Source organism: Gracilinanus agilis, chromosome 4, assembly GCF_016433145.1.
Source record: "Gracilinanus agilis isolate LMUSP501 chromosome 4, AgileGrace, whole genome shotgun sequence".
In the NCBI taxonomy this organism is placed as follows: Eukaryota; Metazoa; Chordata; class Mammalia; order Didelphimorphia; family Didelphidae; genus Gracilinanus; species Gracilinanus agilis.
This window is the reverse complement of record NC_058133.1, coordinates 250,245,877-250,267,587: the sequence shown is the minus strand read 5'-3', so window position 1 is coordinate 250,267,587 and position 21,711 is coordinate 250,245,877. Positions and strand designations below refer to the sequence as shown.

At 43.6% G+C, this 21,711-nt stretch overlaps 2 protein-coding genes across 2 annotated transcripts in view; both read left to right on the top strand.

Moving 5' to 3' along the window:
* Positions 1–2,351, top strand: part of SHBG (sex hormone binding globulin) — a 7,632-nt gene extending 5,281 nt beyond the window's left edge. The window contains exons 2-7 of the mRNA XM_044675226.1: positions 64–253; positions 390–551; positions 797–956; positions 1,144–1,280; positions 1,637–1,859; positions 2,180–2,351. Of these exons, the coding sequence (XP_044531161.1) occupies positions 64–253; positions 390–551; positions 797–956; positions 1,144–1,280; positions 1,637–1,859; positions 2,180–2,328 (1,021 nt within the window). The 3' untranslated portion in view covers positions 2,329–2,351. The remainder of the gene's footprint in view (positions 1–63; positions 254–389; positions 552–796; positions 957–1,143; positions 1,281–1,636; positions 1,860–2,179) is intronic.
* Positions 2,352–13,755: 11,404 nt separating this feature from the next.
* Positions 13,756–20,061, top strand: ATP1B2 (ATPase Na+/K+ transporting subunit beta 2). The gene is made up of 7 exons (XM_044673616.1): positions 13,756–13,867; positions 16,042–16,170; positions 16,521–16,625; positions 16,758–16,963; positions 17,186–17,242; positions 18,188–18,286; positions 18,468–20,061. The coding sequence occupies exons 1-7, from the start codon at positions 13,756–13,758 to the stop codon at positions 18,633–18,635; spliced, it is 876 nt and encodes a 291-aa protein (XP_044529551.1). The 3' UTR covers positions 18,636–20,061.
* The last annotated feature ends 1,650 nt before the right edge of the window (positions 20,062–21,711 follow it).

Here is a 21,711-nt window from a genome sequence, read left to right as displayed (position 1 = left end):
CCCCCCCCCGCCCCATTTCTACACCTACACAAATGTTGTTCCTGGGCTCCTGCTTCCCTCCAGAGCCATCTCCTCCTTTGAGCTTCGGACCTGGGACCCAGAAGGAGTGATTTTTTATGGAGATACAAATCCCAAAGATGACTGGTTTGTGCTAGGACTTCGGGGTGGCCGGCTTGAGGTACAGATGTACAACTTCTGGGCCCGGCTCACTGTGGGAGCTGGGCCCCGACTGGATGATGGCTTCTGGCACCAGGTGAATGTTTTTATGAATGAATGAAGGGTCCAGTAAATGAAGGAATGAAGGGAAGAGAGGTGGATGCAGGTACCTGGGGTAGGGAGAGAATACATGCATCCATGTAAAGAAGTCCCCCTCTTTCTTCTCTGTGCAGCTGGAGATCAAGAATCAGAGGGATTCTGTGTTCCTGGAGGTGGATGGCGATGAGGTCCTGAGGTTAAGCCAAGTCTCCAGGCCCCTGGCAGGGACTGCTCTTCCCATAATGAGGATTGCTCTGGGGGGCTTGCTCTTTCCTCCCACTGACCTCCATCTCCCGGTAATAGAGGGCCTCCTGCTGTGAGGGTTTGGAAGTGTTGATTAGGAGGGGCAATACCTTAAAAGGAAAAAGTAGGAGGGGGCAGGGACTGAGAAATGGGTATGGGGGGAGGGGACTTCATCCCATCACAGATAATGTACTTCTCTATGAGGGGATGAAAACCTGAGTTACTGGGAAAACTAGCCTGGAGGGGCAACTCACGCCTATTTCTAGAACCCTATGATGAATCTACCTCCACCTCTCAGCTAAACCCTGCCCTGGATGGTTGTCTCCGACGACACATCTGGCTGAATCATCCTGGCAGGGCTGTACCCTTCAGCCACCCACCTCAGGGGGCTTGCAACCTTGAGGCCCAGCCAGGAACCTTCTTTCCCATAGGTGCCCACACAGTGTTTAGCCTCAAAGGTAAATGTATCTCATGAAATCTCTGGATCTATCTCTCCATAGTTTTCTGTATACCTCATTTCACTTATCTTTTCCTCTTTTCTGGCTTTTGCTCCCTCCTCCCTCTCTCCCTCCCCCCCCCCTTCTCTATTAACCTATTCCCATGCCCATGTTCTTATACCCTCAGTCTCTCTATTTCTTTCCCCAGATCTTCCCCAGCCAAGTTTGGACCCCTGGGCCTTCTCCTTGGAGCTCAGACTTCAATTTTTTGGTGGCTCAGGAGGCCTCCTTTCCCTGGGCATACTGGGCAATCATTCTCTCCTCAGCCTTGACCTCCAAGACCAAGTGAGAGAGTTAAGACCTAAAAGTAGGGCTTAAGGAGTGGGTGGGGTCTCCAAGAGACAGAAATGGCAAATAATTTTTCTTCTTTGGACCCCCTTTTTCCTGTTCCATAATATTAGGGTTTGGACTAGATAATTTCTATGGTCCCTACCACTTCTGAAATTTTACAATTCTATGATTAGGAAACTGCAGGACACATCTTTCTAGTTTGTACTCATGGAATGGATGTAGCTTGGATGGAGGGGAAGGAACTTGGGAGGATAGGAAGGATAGATAGTGGATGTGGCCTACTGAAAAGAAGATGTCAGTGATGCTGTGTCTCTCTTTCCCTCTTCTTTCTTTCTCTTTCCTTCTCTCAGATTTTGGTGCTTTCTGCCAAGTTACTACAGGAGATAGAAATGGACTCTAAGTCATTGCCTCTGAGCCCAGGGACTCTGATTCAACTTGAGCTGGGTCTGACCAGGGTAGCAGTGAGCCAGGGGCCACACAAAGTAACATTTATTTTGCCCCCTCCACTCCTAGTCTCCCTTCTAGACCTCTGGACCCAACCTAAGGGAAGTCTTTTCCTGGGAGTGGCACCAGGTATGGGGGAACTTCTATTTTCCCTTCTATTCTCTTTGTCCCCCTACACGCACATCCCTGGGCCCTGAAAGGGATATCTATCTGGAAGGAGAAGGGAAACAATGATGAGGACCATGGGAAACATCTCAGGAACTTAAAACAAGAATTCCTAAAAACTCTAAGGGGTGGGATACCTCTGTGGAGAAACAGGACTGTTTAGGTATTTACAGGGTAAGTATGGGATGCAAGGAAAAGGTGGAGAAAACATCTGGAGAAAAAATGGGGAAGGGAGTAGAAGTTTCCATTCCCAGATTTGACATCCCACCTCCACCCTTATCCAGGAGAGGCCTCTTCTGCCTCCTTCTGTCTGGATGGGCTTCGGGTACAGGGCAGGGAGCTGGACATGGATGAGGCTCTGAGCCGGAGCAAGAACATCTGGAGTCACAGCTGTCCAGGGAGTCTGAACAACAGTACTAACACACCTCATTAAACTTCCTTGAAGAGTCCCTTAAATTTGTCTCCTCTGCTTGTAGCCCATTAGACACCAACCATCCCTTTTTTCCTATGCTCTAGCCCCCAAAAAACTCCAACACGAATGGTGAAGAGAACATAGTATTTTGAGTCAGAGATCCTGAAATTGAACTCTAGCTCTTATGTTAATTACCTGCATGATCTCAGGAAAGTCATCTCTTTTGGGGATGAGTTTCCTTACTTATTAAAAAAAAAAGAAAGAAAGAAAGAAAGAAAACCAAGTGACTTCTAAAGTTTCTCCTAGCCCTAAAATTCTATGATCCTTTGACCCTTCCCTCCCTACAACCCTACCCCAAACTAGCAGCAGGACTCCTCTAGCCTTCTGGGGTTCAGCCTCCATTTTCCAACAGTTTAAGATGGGAAAGGAGGCAAGAAGCTTAGAAACCAAGATAAGACCAAATCCTCAAGATGGGTAGGGAATTTCCCATCATCAGAAGTCTGAGACTGATTGACCACTTGTCAGAGAAGTGGTGCAGTGAATTCCTGTTCAGGCATGGCCCGTAAAGTCCCTTTCAGTTCCTAAATTTTGTCAATGTAAACAGTCTCTTGTTACTTAAAAAAAAAAAAAAAAAAAAAACAATTATACAAAGCTGAAATGGGAGTGGACAGCAGGCCTTATGAAAGGGTGATGGGGAACTAGGGGTGGATAAAAAGACAGAGAAAGAAAGCTACTATCAGTTCTATTCCCTCCTCTTAGGTCCCCTGGTTTTCCCTGATATCTCTACTCCTTTGAACAAGGAACTAGCCTGTGCTGGTCCAGAGCAGGAACAATATGCAGCCTCAGGCATCCCAGGCCCTCTGCCCTCAGGGGACCTGGCGTCCCTGCCCCCACTCCTTTAGATAACCTGGGTGTTCCAACCTTCTAGTTTTCAGCCCTTGGGGGTCCTCTCTTTAGCAATCTCTTCCTTTCCTTAGCAGACTGGGAATAAGATGGTGATTGGACCGTAGAGAAGTTTGCAGAATTGGGCAGAAACGTGTCCTCATGGGAAAGGGCCCTAGGCAATAGGGAGGTAGTTAAGGAGGCTGAAGGAAGGGAAAGATGAGATGATTTCCTGATGTCCCAAAGAACTCCTATGGAAGATGAAGAAATCTTATGGTACTTTTGGTCCTCCCTACTTTGTGGAACTAGTTGGCAGTGTTTCTTTTTTTGGGGTGGGGGGCAAGGGCAGTGGGGGAGAACCAGCCCAAGATCCTGGATGAAGGACAGGACACCAAGGGATGGTTCTACCTCTGCACCCCATTCCCCACAGGAACCAAGGAATTTATTTACCTAGGCACCTGGATTTCTGAACTCTGGAGGGCCTCTCTAATGGTCCCGCCCACCGACCTAGACCAGTTTAATTCCTAGCTTTCTGCTTATCTCCCAGTGCTGTCCACACCCTCTCATTGAAGCAGCTTTTGTTTGCTTGTGGTTCACCTATCCTCCAGCAAGGACAGCCATGGATAACTCCCTCCCCTTCTCCCCCACCGAAAACTACCCAGAGCTAGCTTCTGTAAGACCTCAGTACTGCTCTCACAACAAACCCTCCTGGCTCTGCTCTCTGTACCTTCCCTGCCCCTACTTTTCTCCTTAGAGATCCCTTCTTCCCCCCCAGCTTCACTGACCTCAGAAACCCAGATAGCCACTTCTGGAGAGGCTGAGGCAGAAAATTAGAAAAGGAAATAGGGTGAAGAGAAGTGGGATCATGGTGTTTGAAAGTCTTTCCATTTCCCCTTTTCCCTCCATCTCCGGCCCCACTACCATTAGGGGGTTGCCTACAAATCTAGGGAATGGGCAGCAATTCATCTTGTTCCCTACCTTCCCTAAACAGTGTTACCTGAGTGGAATCTGCATTTTGTTCAACCCTCACCCTTATCTCTTATGCCTCCTTCCTCCAATCTTTTCTTAGATCCTTGTTTGACTTGTTTTTTAGTCCTGTCCAACTCTCAGTAAATCCATTTGGGATTTTCTTGGCAAAGATACTGGAGTGGATTGCCACTTCCTTCTTCAGTTCATTTTACAAATGAGAAATTGAGGCAAACAAGGTTAAGTACATGAGGCCAATTTGAACTTAAGAATTGACTTCAAATTGGGTACTCTATCCACTGTGCCACCTGATTCTATGTCAACACACCTCAGATTGTTTTTTATCTAAACTATAATCCTGAATTTGATTAGAGCTTTTTAAAATAATTTTTTAAATAAATAAAAGTGTATTTTCTCTCCTTCCAATCTCTCTCCAGTGACTGGGAGGGTAAAAAAACCAAAAATTTTTTAACAAAAACTGATAGTCCAACAGATTCCTGGGTTGCTCCTGACCCAAAGGATAGGTCTTCTTCTACCCCTTATTAATTTAAGCTTTTAGCCATAATCATGATAAAAACATAAGATCATAGAATTGAAGATTTAGAGATGAATGGGACCTATAAAGTATGATCTAGCAAGAGTCTTCATTTTATCTATCTATCTATCTATCTATCTATCTATCTATCTACCTATCTAGGTTTGTTTTGACCCCAAGTTTTTCTATCTAGCCTAAGCTGGAAGTCCAGGGGTCACTTACAGGCCCAGGCCCACCACTAATTGACACAGAAGCTTTAACTTCTGAAATGGAAGAGTTTTCCTCTCCTCAAGACAATCTAGACTCAGTCTGTGATGGGCAAACTTTTTAAAGTGGGGGCCAAAGGAAAGGAAATGCTCATCTGTCAGTCTGTTTCTAAGGCAGCTCTTTTGAAGTTTCATTGTATTGTATCCTACTCATTGTACTCATCAGATTAGAAATAATGTCCCATGACAGGATAGAACATTTCAGGCCCCCCCCCCCCCAAATCTGGCCCGCCAGCCGTATTTTGCCCATCACTGGGCATCTTTTTTGCCCATCTTTCCCTCCTGAGGGTTCACCATATTGTTGGTTATTAGCTCACTGTGACTTAGAATTGGAACTCAAGTAGTCTTCCAGCTTTAGCCTCTCCAGAAACAGAAACTTTGAGTGTGTGCCACCATGCCTAATTATATAATTCCTCATTTAAAAAAAAAGTTATTCTTTATTTCTTTTTTTCCAAATGTTTAACTTCCACTAATATCTTCTGTTTTCACATCACCTTTGTTTAAAAATATGTATATTTCCTTCTCTGCTCCCCTGTAAACTAACTCTTATAACAAAGAATAAAGTAGGAGGGGGGAAAAGCAGTTAAAAACTAAAGGCCACTCCAACCCAATCCAACAGTGCATTAAATGTTGTTTCCATTGTACTTCAACTCTATAAGTAAGTGAGGAAGGTTCATTTTCTCATTTCCTCAGAACCCAGCTTGGTCATTATAATTACACAATGTTCAAATTTTTTTGGGAGGGGGGGGTTCCTGCTTGCTCTCCCCACGCCCCATTTGTGTAGTAATTTGATAAACATTTGTTAAGTGTCTACTATATATTAGGCACTGTGCTAAATGCTGGGGATACAAAAAGAGGGGGAAAAAAGTTCCTGCCATCAGTCTGTTTCTGTTCCTCTCTCAATGAGTATCTGCCCTGTAGTCAGTTCCTTGATACTACAAAAAGTGTCTCTGAATATTTTGGCGTATATTTGATGTTTCCTTCTGCCATAGAGGAAGTTTCGGAGAAACACCGTGTCATCTTGAGGGAAGAGAGAGAAGGCAAAGCAAACTATAGCCACCATCTTGACCACCATCTCTCTTTAGATCCTGATGGGGATAGCCCCAGGGCTCTAGAACTCCCAAACTTTGGAAATACCAGTTCCTCTAGCCCAGAGTCCTTAGATATCATCTTGTGAAGCAATTCTTATGCAGCAGGTTATCACTCTTGCAGGTGCTGTGGTCACAGCTACTAAGGACCCAGAAAAGAAAAGTCTCCCCACCTAAGTCCTCGAAAATTTCAAGTGATTCAACTTCAGAGGCTTTGCCCTCTGCTTTGTGTCCACAGCCCAAGGACCACTTAGCCACTAAAGAGATTTTCCTAAAGTGCAGATCTGGTCATGTAAGTTCCCTACTCAGTAAACTCCAGCAGCTTCAGGTTGTCTCCAGGAGCAAAGATAAAATGCTCTGGCATTCAAAGCCCTTCATAACCTAGCCCCCTCTTACCTTTCCAAGTCTTCTTATACCTTATTCCCCAACATGCACTCCAGTGACACTGGCCTCTTGTTTCCTCTAGGAGCAAGGCATTCCATCTTTCAGGCCTGTACATTTTCTCTGGCTATCTTCCATGTTTGAAATGTTTTATCTACCTCCACTCCAACTACTGAATTCCCTGGCTTCCTTTAAATCACAACTAAAATCCTACCTCCAGGAAACCTTCCTTAACCCCTCTTAATTCCATTGCTTTCCCTCTGTTAATTATTCCCTATTTATTTTCTATATGGCTTGCTTTGTATATATTTGTTTGCAAGTTGTTCTCCCCCATTAGATTTCAAGCTCCTTGAGAGCAGGAACAATTTTGCCTTTTGTGTGTGTGTGTGTGTGTGTGTGTGTGTGTGTGTGTGTGTCCAGTGCTTAGAACAGTACTTAGAACATAGTAGGCTCTTTTAAAAAAAACAAAACAAAGCCAACCCTTTCTTTTTGTCTTAGTATCAATTCTTTCTTTCTTTTTTTAAAGCCTTACCTTCTGCCTTGGAATAGAACCTGAATATTAGTTCCAAGGCAGAAGAGTGGTAAGGACTAGGCAATTGGGGTTAAGTGACTTGTCCAGGGACACACAGTTAAGAGCAACATAGAACAGATTTGACCAGGACCTCCTGTCTCCAGCTTAACTCTCTATCCACTAAATCACCTGCCTGACCCCATAGTCCATCTCTTAATAAATATTTATTGAATTATATCGAAGGCCATGGAACTTTTCCATCTGCCTTGTAGCTGAAATTTACTTTATATATTGCCTGTCCCTCCCCCCACCCCACCCCCAAATGTGAGCACCTTAAGAGCAGAAACTATCTTGCTTTTTAATTTTCACCCCCCAGTGCTTTTCACATACTAAGCTCTTAAGATGGGCTTTAATTAATTCATTGATCTCCTTGGGGCTACAGGTTTAGCAGTGGAATCTCAAAGGGCAATTTAGTTAATTTTTAAAAACTTAATTCCAAATTTCATGCCAGCTTGTCAATCCTCTTATTTTTCAGAGGAGGTTTTTGGTGGTGTATAAGCTCAATAAGTCATTTGTGGGAGATGACATCCAAAAGGCATAAGTACTACCTTAGACCACATTGAGAGACATTGTGTGCAGAAAATGTCTAGGTCAGATCACATCTGGAATATTAAGTTCAGAGGTAGCTGAACAATGTATTTGTGTCCCAATTTTCCTACATCTCCTCCAAAAGCAATCTGATAGGTGTGATATGGTATCTCAAAGTTGTTTTAATTTTCATTTCTCTAATCAATACCTTTAAGAAGGTCAAGATGGAGAGCTTTCAGAGGCATGTGACCTAGATGGGGAGGGACTCTGAGATCATCCCACATGATAATCAGTTCAAAGAATTGAGAGTGATCTGTAAAAGAGTTATCTATCTTCACATACTTGAAAGGCTGAGGAAGACTTGAGGAAGAAGGATTAGATTGATGCAGCTTGACTTCAGGAGATAGAACTAGTACAACCAGTTGTAAATTAAAGAGATGATGCTGATTTTAGTTCAATTAAGAAATCACTTCCTAACAATTCCAACAATTCAAAAGTGGAATGAACTGTGTTGTAGGAGATTATGAACTTTTTGGATATTTTCTTTCTTTAAAAAAAAAAAACAAAATTTGTTTTTCAATTATAGGTAGAAACAATTTTTAACAATTGTTAGTTTGACATTTTGTGATTCACATTCTCTCCCTCTGTCCCTTCCCCACTCCCCAAAGCTGTAAATACACTGAGGCCCCAGACTTCCCCCAAAGTCACACAGATATTAATTGCCAGAACTTGAACTAAAATTAACCCAGGACCCCTGATTCTAAATCAGACCTTCTTTATATATTACAAATGTTGTCTCAAGTTGTAATTGGGGGCAGGGACATCTAGGCTTCAGTAACTTCTCTTTTGTATGATGTGTTCTATTTTTAATTACAGTTGTCTATAAAAAGGCTCTACTGGAAATTCTCTGAGCAGATAATGCAAGGCCTTGAATGATAAACTTAAATCTTTGATCTTTACAGAATCAGAGAATTTAGAAGTTGGAAGGAACTTCATAGTCCAATCCATATATGAAAAAGAGTTCCACCTATGCCATCCCCCTAAAGTGGCCATCCTGTATCTGTTTAAAAAACTCCAGTGAAAGTAAACTCAATAACTCTTAAAGCAAGCTCATTTTTCACTTCTGGATAGCACTTATTTAAAAATATTTTTAAAATAATTTTATTCAAAGATATTTTATTTTCCCAATTACATGTAATAAGATAGATATTATTTTTAAAGAAAATTTTCCTTTCAGGAACAGGCAAAGGATCTGTGTCCATAAAGAGAACTCTTGTTGTGGGAGTCAATATAGACTTGACCTGTTTATGACTTCATGGATAAGTCTGGTGATATTGCTTGAGGCCCAGAATCTCCTAGCTAGCAGATATCAGAAGTGAAATTAGGACCTCTTTTCTTCTAAGTCCAGCATTCTATTTGTACCTTCTGTCTTGGAATCTCCACTAAGTATAGGTTCCTAGGCTGAGAAGTGGTAAGGGCTAGGCAACTGGGGCTAAGTGACTTGCTCAGGATTTCACACAGCTAGATAGTGTCCGGGGTCAGATTTGAACCAGAACCTCTGATCTCTACAGAGATTCACTGAGCCATCACCTAGCTGTCTCTCTATTCTATGCTTCCTCTTCCCAATCTCTTATGTGCAGACTATATTTTCCATTTTATAACTTCCATTCACTATTCTTATTTCTGCTATCTGAGGTCAACAGAAAATGTGAAATTCCTCTTCTAATATATAACCCTTCAAATAAACTCCATGAAGGTAGAAACTGCTTTTCATTTTTGTGTTTGAATCTCCAATTCCAAGCCCTGTGCCTGGTACATAGTAGATGTTTAATAAATGATTTTCATTCACTTATTAACTTATTATGTCATCCTTATATTTTCTCCTCTTCTAGTAATCCTTTTGTGGCATAATTTAGAGGACCTTCACCATCCTGGTAGCCTTTCTTTAGACACTTTCCAGTTAATTTATATGGCTCCTAAAATGTAGGACCCCTGAACTGAACAGAGGACTTCTGATGTGGTCTGACTAGGGTAGAGTACTTCGGGATTATGTTCCTTAGTCCTAGACTCTCTGTCCCTTAGTATGGCCCAAGATCACATTAACTCTATCAGTTTCTCTTTCACAGTGTTGATTCCTATTGAGATTTCAGTTCAGTAAAACTTTAAGGTCTCTATCAGAGGACTATTAGCCATACCTCTCCCACCTGGAACTTGTGATATAGATTTTTTGAACCAGAGTATAAGATACTACATTTATCCCTATTAAATTTCATTTTCTTAGATTTAGCCAACATTCTCTCCTGTCAAAATCCTTTCAGATCTTGATTCTCTCATTCAATGTGTTAGCTGACTGCTTTTATTTATTCCATTTGTAAATTCAAAAAGGCATTCATGTTATCTATTCCTGTTTCTTTTTTTCTTGATTAATTAGGAAAATTTCCCCATGGTTATATGATTCATGTTCTTTCCCTCCTTCTCCTCCCACCCCTCTCCCATAACCAATGCGAAATTCCATTGGATTTTACATGTTATTCCTGTTTCTAAGTCATTGATTAAAAAAAAAAAAAACTAAACCACCCCAAGCAAAACATAGATTCTTGGGACATTTCCACTAGAGATAATTTAATATCAATGAGGTTGTCAACATGGAATCTAGAATCAGTTTGGGGGCTTCTAGATTCTGCATTGTGATTTGATGACCCCCAGTTTGGGGGCTTCTAGATTCCATGTTGTCAAGTTCAACCAGCATTTTCTGATTTGTTGATAACTATGTCATTTAGCCAGTCTGGAATCTGCCTGACTAAGCTATTATCTAACTCATATTTCTAAGTTTTGTTCCACTAGGATAGTTTGAATGATTTTATCAAATACTTTGCTAAAATTTAAGTTGATAGCTATAGAATTTTCCTGCTCTATTAAGACACCAGGGGTGTCTCTCTGACTTAGGGGATGTTTCTGCAGCACATTTAATTTCTGTGGAGAACTTAGAAGGTTCTGGAAATTCTTAAAGGGAAACAGTTGTGAGATACCTGGAAATAATTTTGGCTCACAGGTCTTGGGTATCCTTTTCCTCTTATTGGCCCTGAAAAACTTCCTATCTCACTATGGTGAACATAATGTTGCTATAGTGATTGGACTGAGATTTGGGGATTGTTACCTTTGGGTAAAACTGTCATAATTTGCTACATCCCAAGGCTTTATCTGCTGATGGAAGAACCAAATCTGGAATGCCCTACACCTAGAAGCAAGTCTAATTCTGAAGCAGCACCTGGAGGTAAGAAAGACCATGAAACATTGCACAGAAGACTAGAGAGGCCTGGTGAGATGGAAATCAAGGGAGATGTTGGCTCTTCACATGTCTGCATCTTCCACAGCTCTAGTAACCATCCAAAAATTTGAGCCTGCCTCTTTCAAAGTCCTCCCATCTCCAAAAGTTCCTTTCTCTATTCAGGATCACTATCCAGTACCACTGACCACTTTTTGTCAATAAATGGTCATCTCTTTATACAATTCACAGACCCTTGCAAGCACTCTCAGAGTGTCATTCGGTGCACTACTCACCGGTCAAGTCAAAAAGCATGTATTAAGCACCTATGTGCCACATTATAAGGATACAAAGGAAAAAAAAAACAATCCCTGTCAAGGAGCTTACAATCTAATGATGGGAGGAGAGAAAACATGTCAACAAGTATGTGCAGATCAGATAAATATTTACAGTAGAAATGGGAAATAATGAACACAGAGAAGATAATAATGTTAAGAATTTTTGCTGAGGACTTAAAGGAAACTCTTCATCCTAGGCCTTAACCTGTTGTTCACATCCAAGATCTAACTTTCTGTCTGAGAGTGCTTGATAGTAAAAATGAAAATGCCATATACATTCATAAAGTTTTCAGTTTTGTGCACAAAATTTCTGAACCCAAGTTGCAAGTAATGGCAGCCATTGTTCAGAAGAGTGGCAGGATGAGGGTGATGTTTTGGGAATATTACTCCACAGTAGTATCAAGATTGTTTGGAAGAGGGGCAGCTAAGGTGGTTCAGTGAATAAAGTTTGAAGTCTGGAGATGGGAGGTCTTAGGTTCAAATTTGACCTCAGATTCTTCCTAGCTATGTGACTATGGATAAGTCACTTAAACCCATTTGATTAATTCCCACTGCTCTTCTACACTGGAATGGAGTCTTGATTTTAAGACAGAAGGTAAAGGTTAAAAAAACAAAAAAGACTGATTGAAATGAAGAAAATGGAAGCAGAGTGATCTGGCAGGGGACCACTGCATTGGTATGGTTGTGAAGAAATCAGAAAACTTAATAAATTTTAATAAATCTTATAAGACACTGTATTAATCACTGGAAATGCAAAGATGAAAAACAGCACAGTTCTATCCTTATTGACCTCATCCTCTCATAGATGGAAAACAAGTGCATTTCAGCTGAAGGAGTTTTCATGAACTTGGAATAGAGTAGTGGCAATAAGAAAAAGAAGGAAAGAATAGATACTGAAAACATTTTAAAACAAATATCAATAGGATTTGGTGACTGATTTGGGATGAGAGGGATCAACCTTTGTTGATAGGAATAGACATAGAGAAGTCAGGAGGGGGAATGGATTTAGGAGAGAAGATGTATTTATTTTTGAACATGTTGAGTTTGAATTTACAGAGGGACATTTGAATGAAGATATTCAGCTGGCAGTTGGAGAATCAGGACTGGAGTTCAGAAGAGAGGCTGGGGCTGGAACTAAAGATATAAATGACCATGAAGTCCCCTATTTGCCTTTTTAAATTGGAGTTAGCTGGGACTTAAGGAGAAAGACCTGTCAGAGTCCAAAAGAGAACAGAGTTTTAAGGAGACAGAAAGCACTCATTCTATTCACTTTCTCCCTGTGTCTGACTTTCTCAAAATATTTTCTTTCTTCCACTGAGTACCTGTTTGACACTTTATATGTGCCAAATCTCTGATTTTTCTCTGCCTAAATCAGTGTTTTTTTCCTCTCCCTCTCTTTGTCTTTTTGTTTCTCTTTTTCTTCATCTGTTTGTCTTTATATTTTCCTGCTTTCTCATTTTATTTCTGCAGCTTTGTTCTTTTCCTGAGAATGGTCTTTTCACCTAACCTTTTCCCTGTTTCATTACTTCCCTTCAATAGTTTGGAAGACCCCATGAAGGACTTTTATACTAATGAGCACCCACAAAGGAGTTTCAGAAGGGGTAAACATAAATTGGTAGTTATGATGTCAACATCCCCAAGTGGGATCCTCTTTTCCCTGACCCCATTCATCTCTTCTATATCCCAGGGTAGCTATACCTGGTGGGGAGGGGACCAGAGGAGTGATGGTGAGGACAATGATATTAACACTAATATTCAGAACAGAACAGCCTTGCCCCCTGGACAAGCCTAAAGGGGGCGTGGCCAATCTGCCCCCAGTTTCCCCCTCCAATTTGCATATTCATGAAGCTGGCCTGGCCATAGCCTAGGAGGTGGAGCCTCTGGGGGGTGGGAATAGGGCGGACTTCTCCCCCCTCCCACAAGCTGACTGGTATATACAGCAGCAGCCTCAGCCCCTGTTCCCGCACTGCTGAGAAGCTGAGCCTTCGTCCTGCGACCCCCGCCCCAAGTTCTTTGCTGCTCCTCGCACAGCTGCGCCCTCCTTCGCAGCCCCCTACCCCTCCAGCATCCAGCCGACGCCGCCACCTTTGCCTGCCTCGTACTTCCACCAGGGATTCTGTGCGTTGTCGCCCCTGCTGCCTTTGCCTTCCGCAGCTCTTACTCCAGCCGACTCCCCCGGCTTCCCTACTCCACGCGGCTTCTTCGCACCCCAGCTTTCACATCCTCGTCGGGCCGCTTATTTTACACCCACTGTTGCTTCTTCTTTGGGCTGTTTTGGGGGGCCGCTGCAATCCCCCCTTTGTGCTTTGCTCCTCCCCACTCTGCGTTCACTGCACCCCCTTTTGGTTGCCTTTAGTCCTTCTGTGCCTAGCGCCTTTTCCCCCTTTCCCCTTCATCTCCGCTATAGCCACTGGTGCTCCCTCTCCCTCCTCGGGGCATCGCACCGGAGAATCCAAGGCAGAGAGCCTCCCGCCAGCCGGGCTCGACTCCCTTAGGGGTCTTCACAGCCGGTTGCGCGTAGGCTTTCTCGAAGCTCCCCCACCCTCGGCGCCCCAGCTAGCGCCCCCCCCCGGCCTTTTCATCCCCCTTCTCCAGGCCTGCTTCGCCCCCAGCCCCAGAGCCGCAGAGATGGTCAATGAAAAGGACAAGAAGACCCGTGGACAGGTGCTGGAAGAATGGAAAGAGTTCGTGTGGAACCCGCGGACTCGCGAGTTCATGGGCCGTACCGGGAGCAGCTGGGGTACGAGGCTGGGGGCCAGAGGGTCTCTGAAGTCAAAACGAGAGAGGGAGGGGAGAACTGGATGCTTGGGTCCTTGAGGACAGCGGGATCTGGAAGAGACAAGACAAATCGTCTGCCTTCCTGGCCCAGTGGGGAGAAGGGGATTGGGTTGGGGGTTGCAGAGAGATCCCTTTATTATACGGACCAATCTGCTCCCCATTCGGGACCCTAACGTCCAGCTTTCCCCCTGATGGCGCTCTGGGCTTTGGGAGCAGTATTCGTCGGGTCTAATCTTCCTGGCTGCTGCGGAGGTGGAGAAAGTAGGTCACGGCTGCCTTCCCACCCCCCATGGAGCCCCCACAAGCTGGGGTCCCCAGCGTTCACATGTTTTCTCCCTTCTCTCACTGGATTTCTTCCTTCTAAAATGTTTTTCTCTTTTCTTCCTGCCCCCGCCCCCATAGCACTTATTTCTACCCATGTATGAGGGAACCCACCACCAAACCTTGTATATTTTTAGATCGAGCCCCACTCCATAATTCCCAAGTATTCGCGAGTGGGCAGGTCCTGGATCACATGCTGGTTCCCTTTGGGGTCCAGAGAGTTTGTTGTCAGGGTTTGGGAATGGGGATGAAGTTTCTTTATAGTTTGTTTCTTCTAGCCCAGATTATTTTAGACATCTAAGGTAGTGGTGTGGACAGAGGGTGCTGTAAAGGAGGACTTTAAGGTTTGAGTTTAATTGCCTGTGATCCTGTGACATTTGAGGCTTTTGAAGTGGAAGTGGCCATTTGAATTTGGCTTGTGGGATTTGGCTGCTTGTGTTGTAGTGTGGAGTTGTGGTGGCTGGTGTGGTCATTAGGTGGTGAGATATGCACAGCCCTTGCTCTTGGGGGTGGGGGTGGGGGTTGGGAGGTGGGGATGACTTGGGAGACTTGAGGGACTGCAGCAGTTTCCAGGTGTGTTGTTTTTCTTGGGGTTAAGCTTCTGTGTCTTGAAATCATTAGGTGACAGCAGTTTGGGATCTAGACCTGAGGAACTGAACAAGGAATTTGAGTGGAAAGTCTTGTGAGTTGGGTAATTGTAAAGTTATTTGACTCTGAATAAGATCCTAGGATTTGGAGAGGCTTGGAAGGCTAGAATGGTTACTTCTGTAATTTTCAATAGAGGAATTGATTTTATGGTTTTGGGGGTTAGAAGAAGAGTCATTCCATTTTGTATAACAGTAACAGTAACCAAATGTCCAAGCACTATTAGTGTTTTCTTTTGGATATGTGTGAATTTGTGTGTTTGAGACTAAAGAGTGAGAGGGAACAAGAGGAGAATAATTGGTGTGTGTGCATTTTTGTGGTATGTGCAAATGTGTTGAGGGAATTGTGTTGGGCTGTAGGCTGAGTATTTTTTACAGTTTATAGTTTTGGCCTGGAGTGGTAGTTTTTTTTTTTTTTTTTAACCCTTAACTTCTGTGTATTGGCTCCTTGGTGGAAGAGTGGTAAGGGTGGGCAATGGGGGTCAAATGACTTGCCCAGGATCACACAGCTGGGAAGTGTCTGAGGTCAGATTTGAACCTAGGACCTCCTGTCTCTAGGCCTGACTCTCAATCCACTGAGCTACCCAGCTGCTCCTTGGAGTGGTAGTTCTGGAAAACTACTAGGGTTATAGGACTGTGATGTGTTGTCACACAAACCTGTTCAATACTATCCTCAGAATTATATACATGACTCTGCTGTACTCTTCTTCTTGAGGCTGTAGTTCTGAGACTGTTCTAGAAAGATGGCTGTGCCTTTTCCAGAGGGTTGTGGTAGCACTGAAGGTGTTGGTTAGGCAACAAGTATTTTTTTTTCAGCATTTACTACGTGCCAAGATTTGGTCTCATTGCTTGGCCCATGGGTCTTATGTGTCTTCCCTCCACACAGTTGTTATTGTGGGGGCTTGATACACATCAAGGGCTCTCTGGGAGAACATCCCGGTTGTCCACCATAACCCAATACATAATATATGAGCTTGTGCTTCATGATGTGAAGCTGGTGGGGTTGTGTGTGTGTGTGATTTTGTTGCTGATCTGTAAGCCAGCTGGGAAGGAGGAAGAGCAGAGCTGAGTACAGCAGGGAGTCAAGGGCTGGAGCCAGATGCTTATGTCTAGGGTGACCTTTGAGGTCTTTTCCAACATCAGTCTCTTAACCCTTCCTTCCCCTTTATAGCCTTCATCCTCCTCTTCTACCTCGTCTTCTATGCGTTTCTAACTGCTTTGTTCACCCTTACCATGTGGGTCATGCTGCAGACTCTCTCAGACCACATCCCCACATACCAGGACCAGCTTGCAACACCAGGTAAGCAAATTTTTCTTTTCTCACCCTAGGGGTAGTCCTACCCATTTGACCACTTCTCCCAGGAATCCCCTGCAGGCCATTAATTAAACTTCCAAGTAAGGAACTGAGCCTGACCTCACTTATCCACTGCCTCTCCTAAGGTCTTTGGGCCCTCCCTCCAACTCATTGTCTTTGAAAATTGTGTGTACTATGGAAAGTGATGCTGGTATCACAGTTTCTTGGAGATGCCTATTTTCACCTCTTTCCCCACTTCTTTTCCCCACTGGAACTTGAATTTACCTTAGCTACTAAGTTCCTTTCAATCTGTCTTGATTCTTTTGTGTTCCTTGAACCCCTCATCCCTCTTTCAGGCCTGATGATTCGTCCTAAGACTGAAAACCTTGAGGTTTTGGTCAACCTCAGTGACTCCCAAAGCTGGAAGAAGCATGTGGAGATACTTGATAAATTCCTGGATCGTGAGTGTGGGGTTTGGGTGCTCAGGTTCCTAAGGGAAGGGACAAAAGTATCTTCATGGCCTGGGATGGGCAGGTAGGGAAGAGAACTGAGAAGGAGACATTTGGCTCACACATGTTTTTCTACTCCTACAGCCTACAATGACTCAATCCAGGCCCAGAAGAATGATGTCTGCCGCCCAGGGCACTACTATGAACAACCAGACAATGGTGTTCTCAACTATCCCAAGCGGGCTTGTCAGTTCAACAGGACACAACTGGGTGACTGTTCAGGGCTTAGTGACCCTACCCACTATGGCTACAGCACTGGTCAGCCCTGCGTCTTTATCAAGATGAACCGGGTACTATAGGCAGTTGGGTTCCCTGGAAAAAAAGAATCTAGGGTTTGGGTGGAGGTGGGGTGGGAGAGAATAACTCTCTTGCAAATTCCTTCTTTGCCCAGGTGCTAAGGGGAACCATGCTTTTCTTGGTTGTTTGGCTCCCTAAGGGAAAATAAGGGGTTGGGGGAAGGATGGGTGGGGGGCTAATGAATGCCTGACATTAACCCTCCCTGCTCTTTCCAGGTCATCAACTTCTATGCAGGAGCCAATCAGACCATGAATGTTACTTGTGTTGGGAAGGTGAGATTGGGTAACTTCCAAGTTGTCCTAGTCCTTATTACTGTTCCTAGAATTCATCTTTCTCTCTTTTCCTTTCTCTCAGAGGGCCCGAAACCAAAGGGACAAGGGGGTAAGAGAAGCTAGTGGTTAGAATGAAGGGGAGTCTTAGATCCTCCTCAAGTTCATCTGGACCCCAAGGTGCTTCCACACCTACTTAGTCTTTGATTAGGATAGCTCCTACTGCATAGAAGCTTCCTATTGAGTAGAGTCAGCCCCTTTCCTAGGCTTTACTAAGTTTTATTAACTTCACTAACTTTTCTCCCTCTTCTCCTGATTTTTTTTCCTATTGCCACCCACTTTCTCAAGTTTTCTTTAGCTACTAAGTAGATAATGGATGCTTAGTCTCTATCCACACTCATTTACTTTAGGAATTGCTACCTTACCCTACCCTCCACCCCCATCCTTGCTTTTGCTTGTTGCCCTTTCACATCTTTATTCTTTCTTGGTTCTGTTCCAGAAACCAGTCCCTGAGGAAGGGGTAAGAGCTCCAGGAGTGGGTGGGAAGGGTAGGAAGTATTAGTTCCATCTCCATTGGAATGGAAACCACCTCTCATTCAGAGGTGATAGATGATCTCCCCATCTGTTGGAAGAGACACTAGGTTCCCTCATTTAGGGTTTTTGATAGGGGGAGACAGGATTTGACCTAGGGCATAGACATAAAGAGAACAGGTTATAGTAAAATAATAGGAAGAGATATGAGACAGACCTCAGTTGATTTAATTTGTTATTTCTCTGTTAATCATGAGTAAGTAGAATATTTTTTCATGACTTTGATTTCACCTTCTGAAAACTTCATGAGGCAGAGATTTGTTTTGCTGGTAGAGATTCTGAATTGTAGGCTCATTCCTGTGGGTTGCATGGGTCTTCCATCTCTAACAATACCATCCCCTTTCATTCATTCTCCAGAGGAATGAGGATGCTCAAAATCTTGGTGACTTTGCTATGTTCCCTGCCAATGGCAATATTGACCTGATGTATTTTCCCTACTATGGCAAGAAGTTCCATGTAAGTCCAATGTGGGGTTGGGGTAGATTCTGGGATTCTCTCTTCAAGGGAAGGGTCAGGTGGTTCCCAGTTTCCTGAAGGAAACAGTTTTACTGGGCAGCTGGGGAAAACCCTAAAAGCAAGGGTTGTGGTTAGATGTTAATGGTTCCTTCACTTATTTCCCCTCTACACATTTCCACAGGTGAATTACACGCAGCCCCTGGTGGCTGTGAAGTTCATGAATGTGACCCCCAATGTGGAAGTAAATGTTGAGTGCCGCATTAATGCAGTCAACATTGCTACTGATAATGAGCGGGACAAGTTTGCTGGCCGAGTAGCCTTCAAGCTCCGAATAGTAAAAAAGACCTGAGCCTACTTACTTGCAACCCTCCCTCCCCTTCTCCCTGTCTCCCCCAGGGCTTTATGGAATGTGCTTTCTGGATGCCTCCTTCCCTGCCTGATCTCCTTTCCCTGTCCTTCTTCCCCAACCCCCTCCTTGCCCCAAAGGTATTTTAAAAAACCCGGAACTATAATTCCATCCACACCCTTTCTCAACTCCCATCCCTGTTGGGTGGTAGCCATTTTGATTGCCTAGAAGAATACCTTCTCTCACAGTAGCTATACAGGATGTTTAGAGCAGGGTGGCCATCTTTGCCTCTTTATTGTCCAGTTCTATTCCTTATGCTGTCCTGGTTCTTCTTTGGCTACAGTGGAATGCTCCTACAATAACCCCTTCTCCCCCACCTTTCTCATTTATAAGGAGCCAACACATGCTCCCCCTTCTCAGTCTTCATGGCTTCCTTGGTAGTTGTGGTGAGAGTGGGTCTTGGTGGTGGTGGTCATTCTTCTACCCTTCTACCCTTTCAAAGCTACAGATGGATTACAGTGTTCTGGGAATAAGATATCTGGGAAACTGTCTTGGCCTTCCTTCCCCACCTAATTTACTAATGCTGCCCCCTTTCCCTTTCCTCACCAAAAGCTCTTTTGGTGTTCATTTTTAAGTGAACGACGGGATCTGTCCACCTTTTTCCCCCTTCTCCATTTTCTACCCATTTCCTTCTGAAGCCTTTAAATTTTGCCATTTCTTGGGTCTCCTATTTCCAATTCCCTATCCCCATATGGTGGATGTCTGAGCTGAAAAAAATGGGGTGCCCTCTTCCCTCCCCTGGGCTCTAAGGAGGGGTATTTAGAACAGGGATGCCATTTTGTTTCTTTTTGACTGGAAATTCAAAAATTCCCATCCTTCCTATAACCTTGTGACTGCTGCTCCAAAAGGCTATTTAGACATGTAGTCAATTTTATCTCTGCATGATTTCCTTATAAACATTTCCCTGGAGCATTTTCTTTCCACCCAGCTCCATTTTTCCAGAGTTTTGGGTGGCCATCTTTGAACTGATTTTGTCCCGGGTAGCCCCCTTGGAAACCTTATCTGGCCATGGTAATATGCCACCTCCTTTCTCTGCGCTCCCTAGTCTAGCTTTTCTTGGCAAATCTAACACTCTCTTTCCACTTAATATCAACTTGAAAGTTTTAAATACTCCTCACTTTTGAAAATGGCTCCTCCTCCTCCAAACCCCCTTTACCTTTTTAGCCCCATAATTCCCATAAAATGTTTAAAGAGGCCCCTACTCAGAAGTATTTTTTTAATCACAGAGGTGTTTTAATACTTACTCCTTTTTTCCCATCCCAATCCAGTCTCCCCTATTAATGCTGCACTCTTCCTTGGGATCTGTCCCTTTTCTCTTGAAATCAGGCAAGGCCTGGGTTCAAATCCTGCCTTTGATACTTATTACCTGTGTGACCATGGGCAAATTTTTTAATCTCTTTGAGACTCAGTTTCCTCATCTGTAAAATGGGGATAATACCTGTAGTTCCTATCTCACAGGGTTGTTGTGAGGTAAAATGAGATTAATGTATGTAAAACATGTTTCAAAACTTAGTTAGATATAAATGTCAGCTATTATTTTGTCTCACCCCAACCTCTATTCCCATTTCCTCTTATCTCCGGACCCCCAGAAGCCTGTCTCTGCAGTTATTTAATGCCTGTGTCAGATCTACTGTAAAAGATAAAGTACAATACAACGAGATTATATACATATATACATATATATATATATATATATATATATATATCACACCCATCTTGTTTTGTGTCTTGTATTTTCTTTTTCTGTGGTTTTAAGGGAGAAATGGAAAAGGTAACATGAGTTAGGTGAACTAAGGCCAATTGTTTGTCTAGGACCAGCTTGTTCAGATTATCTAGGCTGTTGGTTTCTGACTTCCCTGCCTTGTGGCACATTTCCTGTTCTTCTAATTTGTCCTTCTGAAGAAGTCTCTCAATTCAGATAGCATTAGCGGAATATTTAATCTGTATGGCACTTAGCTAGCCAGGATCTGAAGAGATCATTCATTCATTCATTCATTCATTCATTCATTCCAGTTCTAAAGAAGGGTAGGCACTCTTTCACTGTGGTTCCTGGACTTAAGCTCTATCTGGGGAGGCAAAGGCACTCTCTTAAAAGACCTGGAGAACACAGATAATGGACTCTTAAGCAATATCTCTTGGAGTTGAAAGAGCTTGGGTTTGGATGCCACTTCTGTTACTGATCTTTTGGTTAGATAAGGCTAGAGCATCCACCTTATGGGACCGAATATTGGTAAATTCTGAGTAATCAGCTCTTTAGGGGTCGAGAAAACCAAAGAGTGAATGGAGCCTGAGAAAAGGGGCTAAGGGAGATCATGTGGTAATCTTGCCCCAAAGACTGAGAAAGTGAGGATTCCCAGATTCAACAAAGGAACTTGTGCTGGGCCTCTCTGGGTAGAGGGTTATTAGCATTTGGTTTTATTTTTTCTGGAAGGATCTCAGAAAATATGGCTTTTGAGACTTAAGGGGGAATAGCAGAATCCCAAGTATTAGAATTTTGGCGCTAGCGTAATTAGGTAGGACAGTGGATAGAGCACCAAGCACCAAGGTCTGGAGTTAGAAGGATCTGGGTTCAAATGTGATTTCACACGTCCTAGCTGTGTGACCCTGGACAAGTCACTTAACCCTGACTGCCTAGCCCTTACAGATACAGATCTACCTTGGAACCAACACTTAGTATTGATTCCAAGACAAGGTAAGGGTAAAAAAAAAAAATCTTGGTGTTGTGTATGGGTATTCTCTTTGGTTATGGGTTCTGAGGTAGTAGAGATTTGACCCTGAGCCTCGTCACTCTTGGGGCCTCTCTTAGGTCCAGAGACCTCCACCTCTCTCTTGATGCAGGGAGGAGGATTCTAGCACTTTGGAAAGCTAGATAACTGGTGGGAGGCTGAGTCCTTCTCTGCTTTACTCTCAACTGTCAAAGTTGAAAACAGAATGGGGAAAACACTGAGCCTCCTCTAAACCAACCCTGCCCTCCCATCCCCAAAAGTCTTTTCAAAGGTTTTCCTGGCAGAGTTTAAAG

What these genes read in the sequence shown, in the direction of transcription:
- ATP1B2 (XM_044673616.1), top strand. Translation starts at nt 13,756, where the DNA reads ATGGTCAATGAAAAGGACAAGAAGACCCGTGGACAGGTGCTGGAAGAA. An exon ending in CCGTACCGGGAGCAGCTGGG is followed by an intron (nt 13,868 to 16,041) that starts GTACGAGGCTGG and finishes TCCCCTTTATAG; the next exon opens with CCTTCATCCTCCTCTTCTAC. An exon ending in GGACCAGCTTGCAACACCAG is followed by an intron (nt 16,171 to 16,520) that starts GTAAGCAAATTT and finishes TCCCTCTTTCAG; the next exon opens with GCCTGATGATTCGTCCTAAG.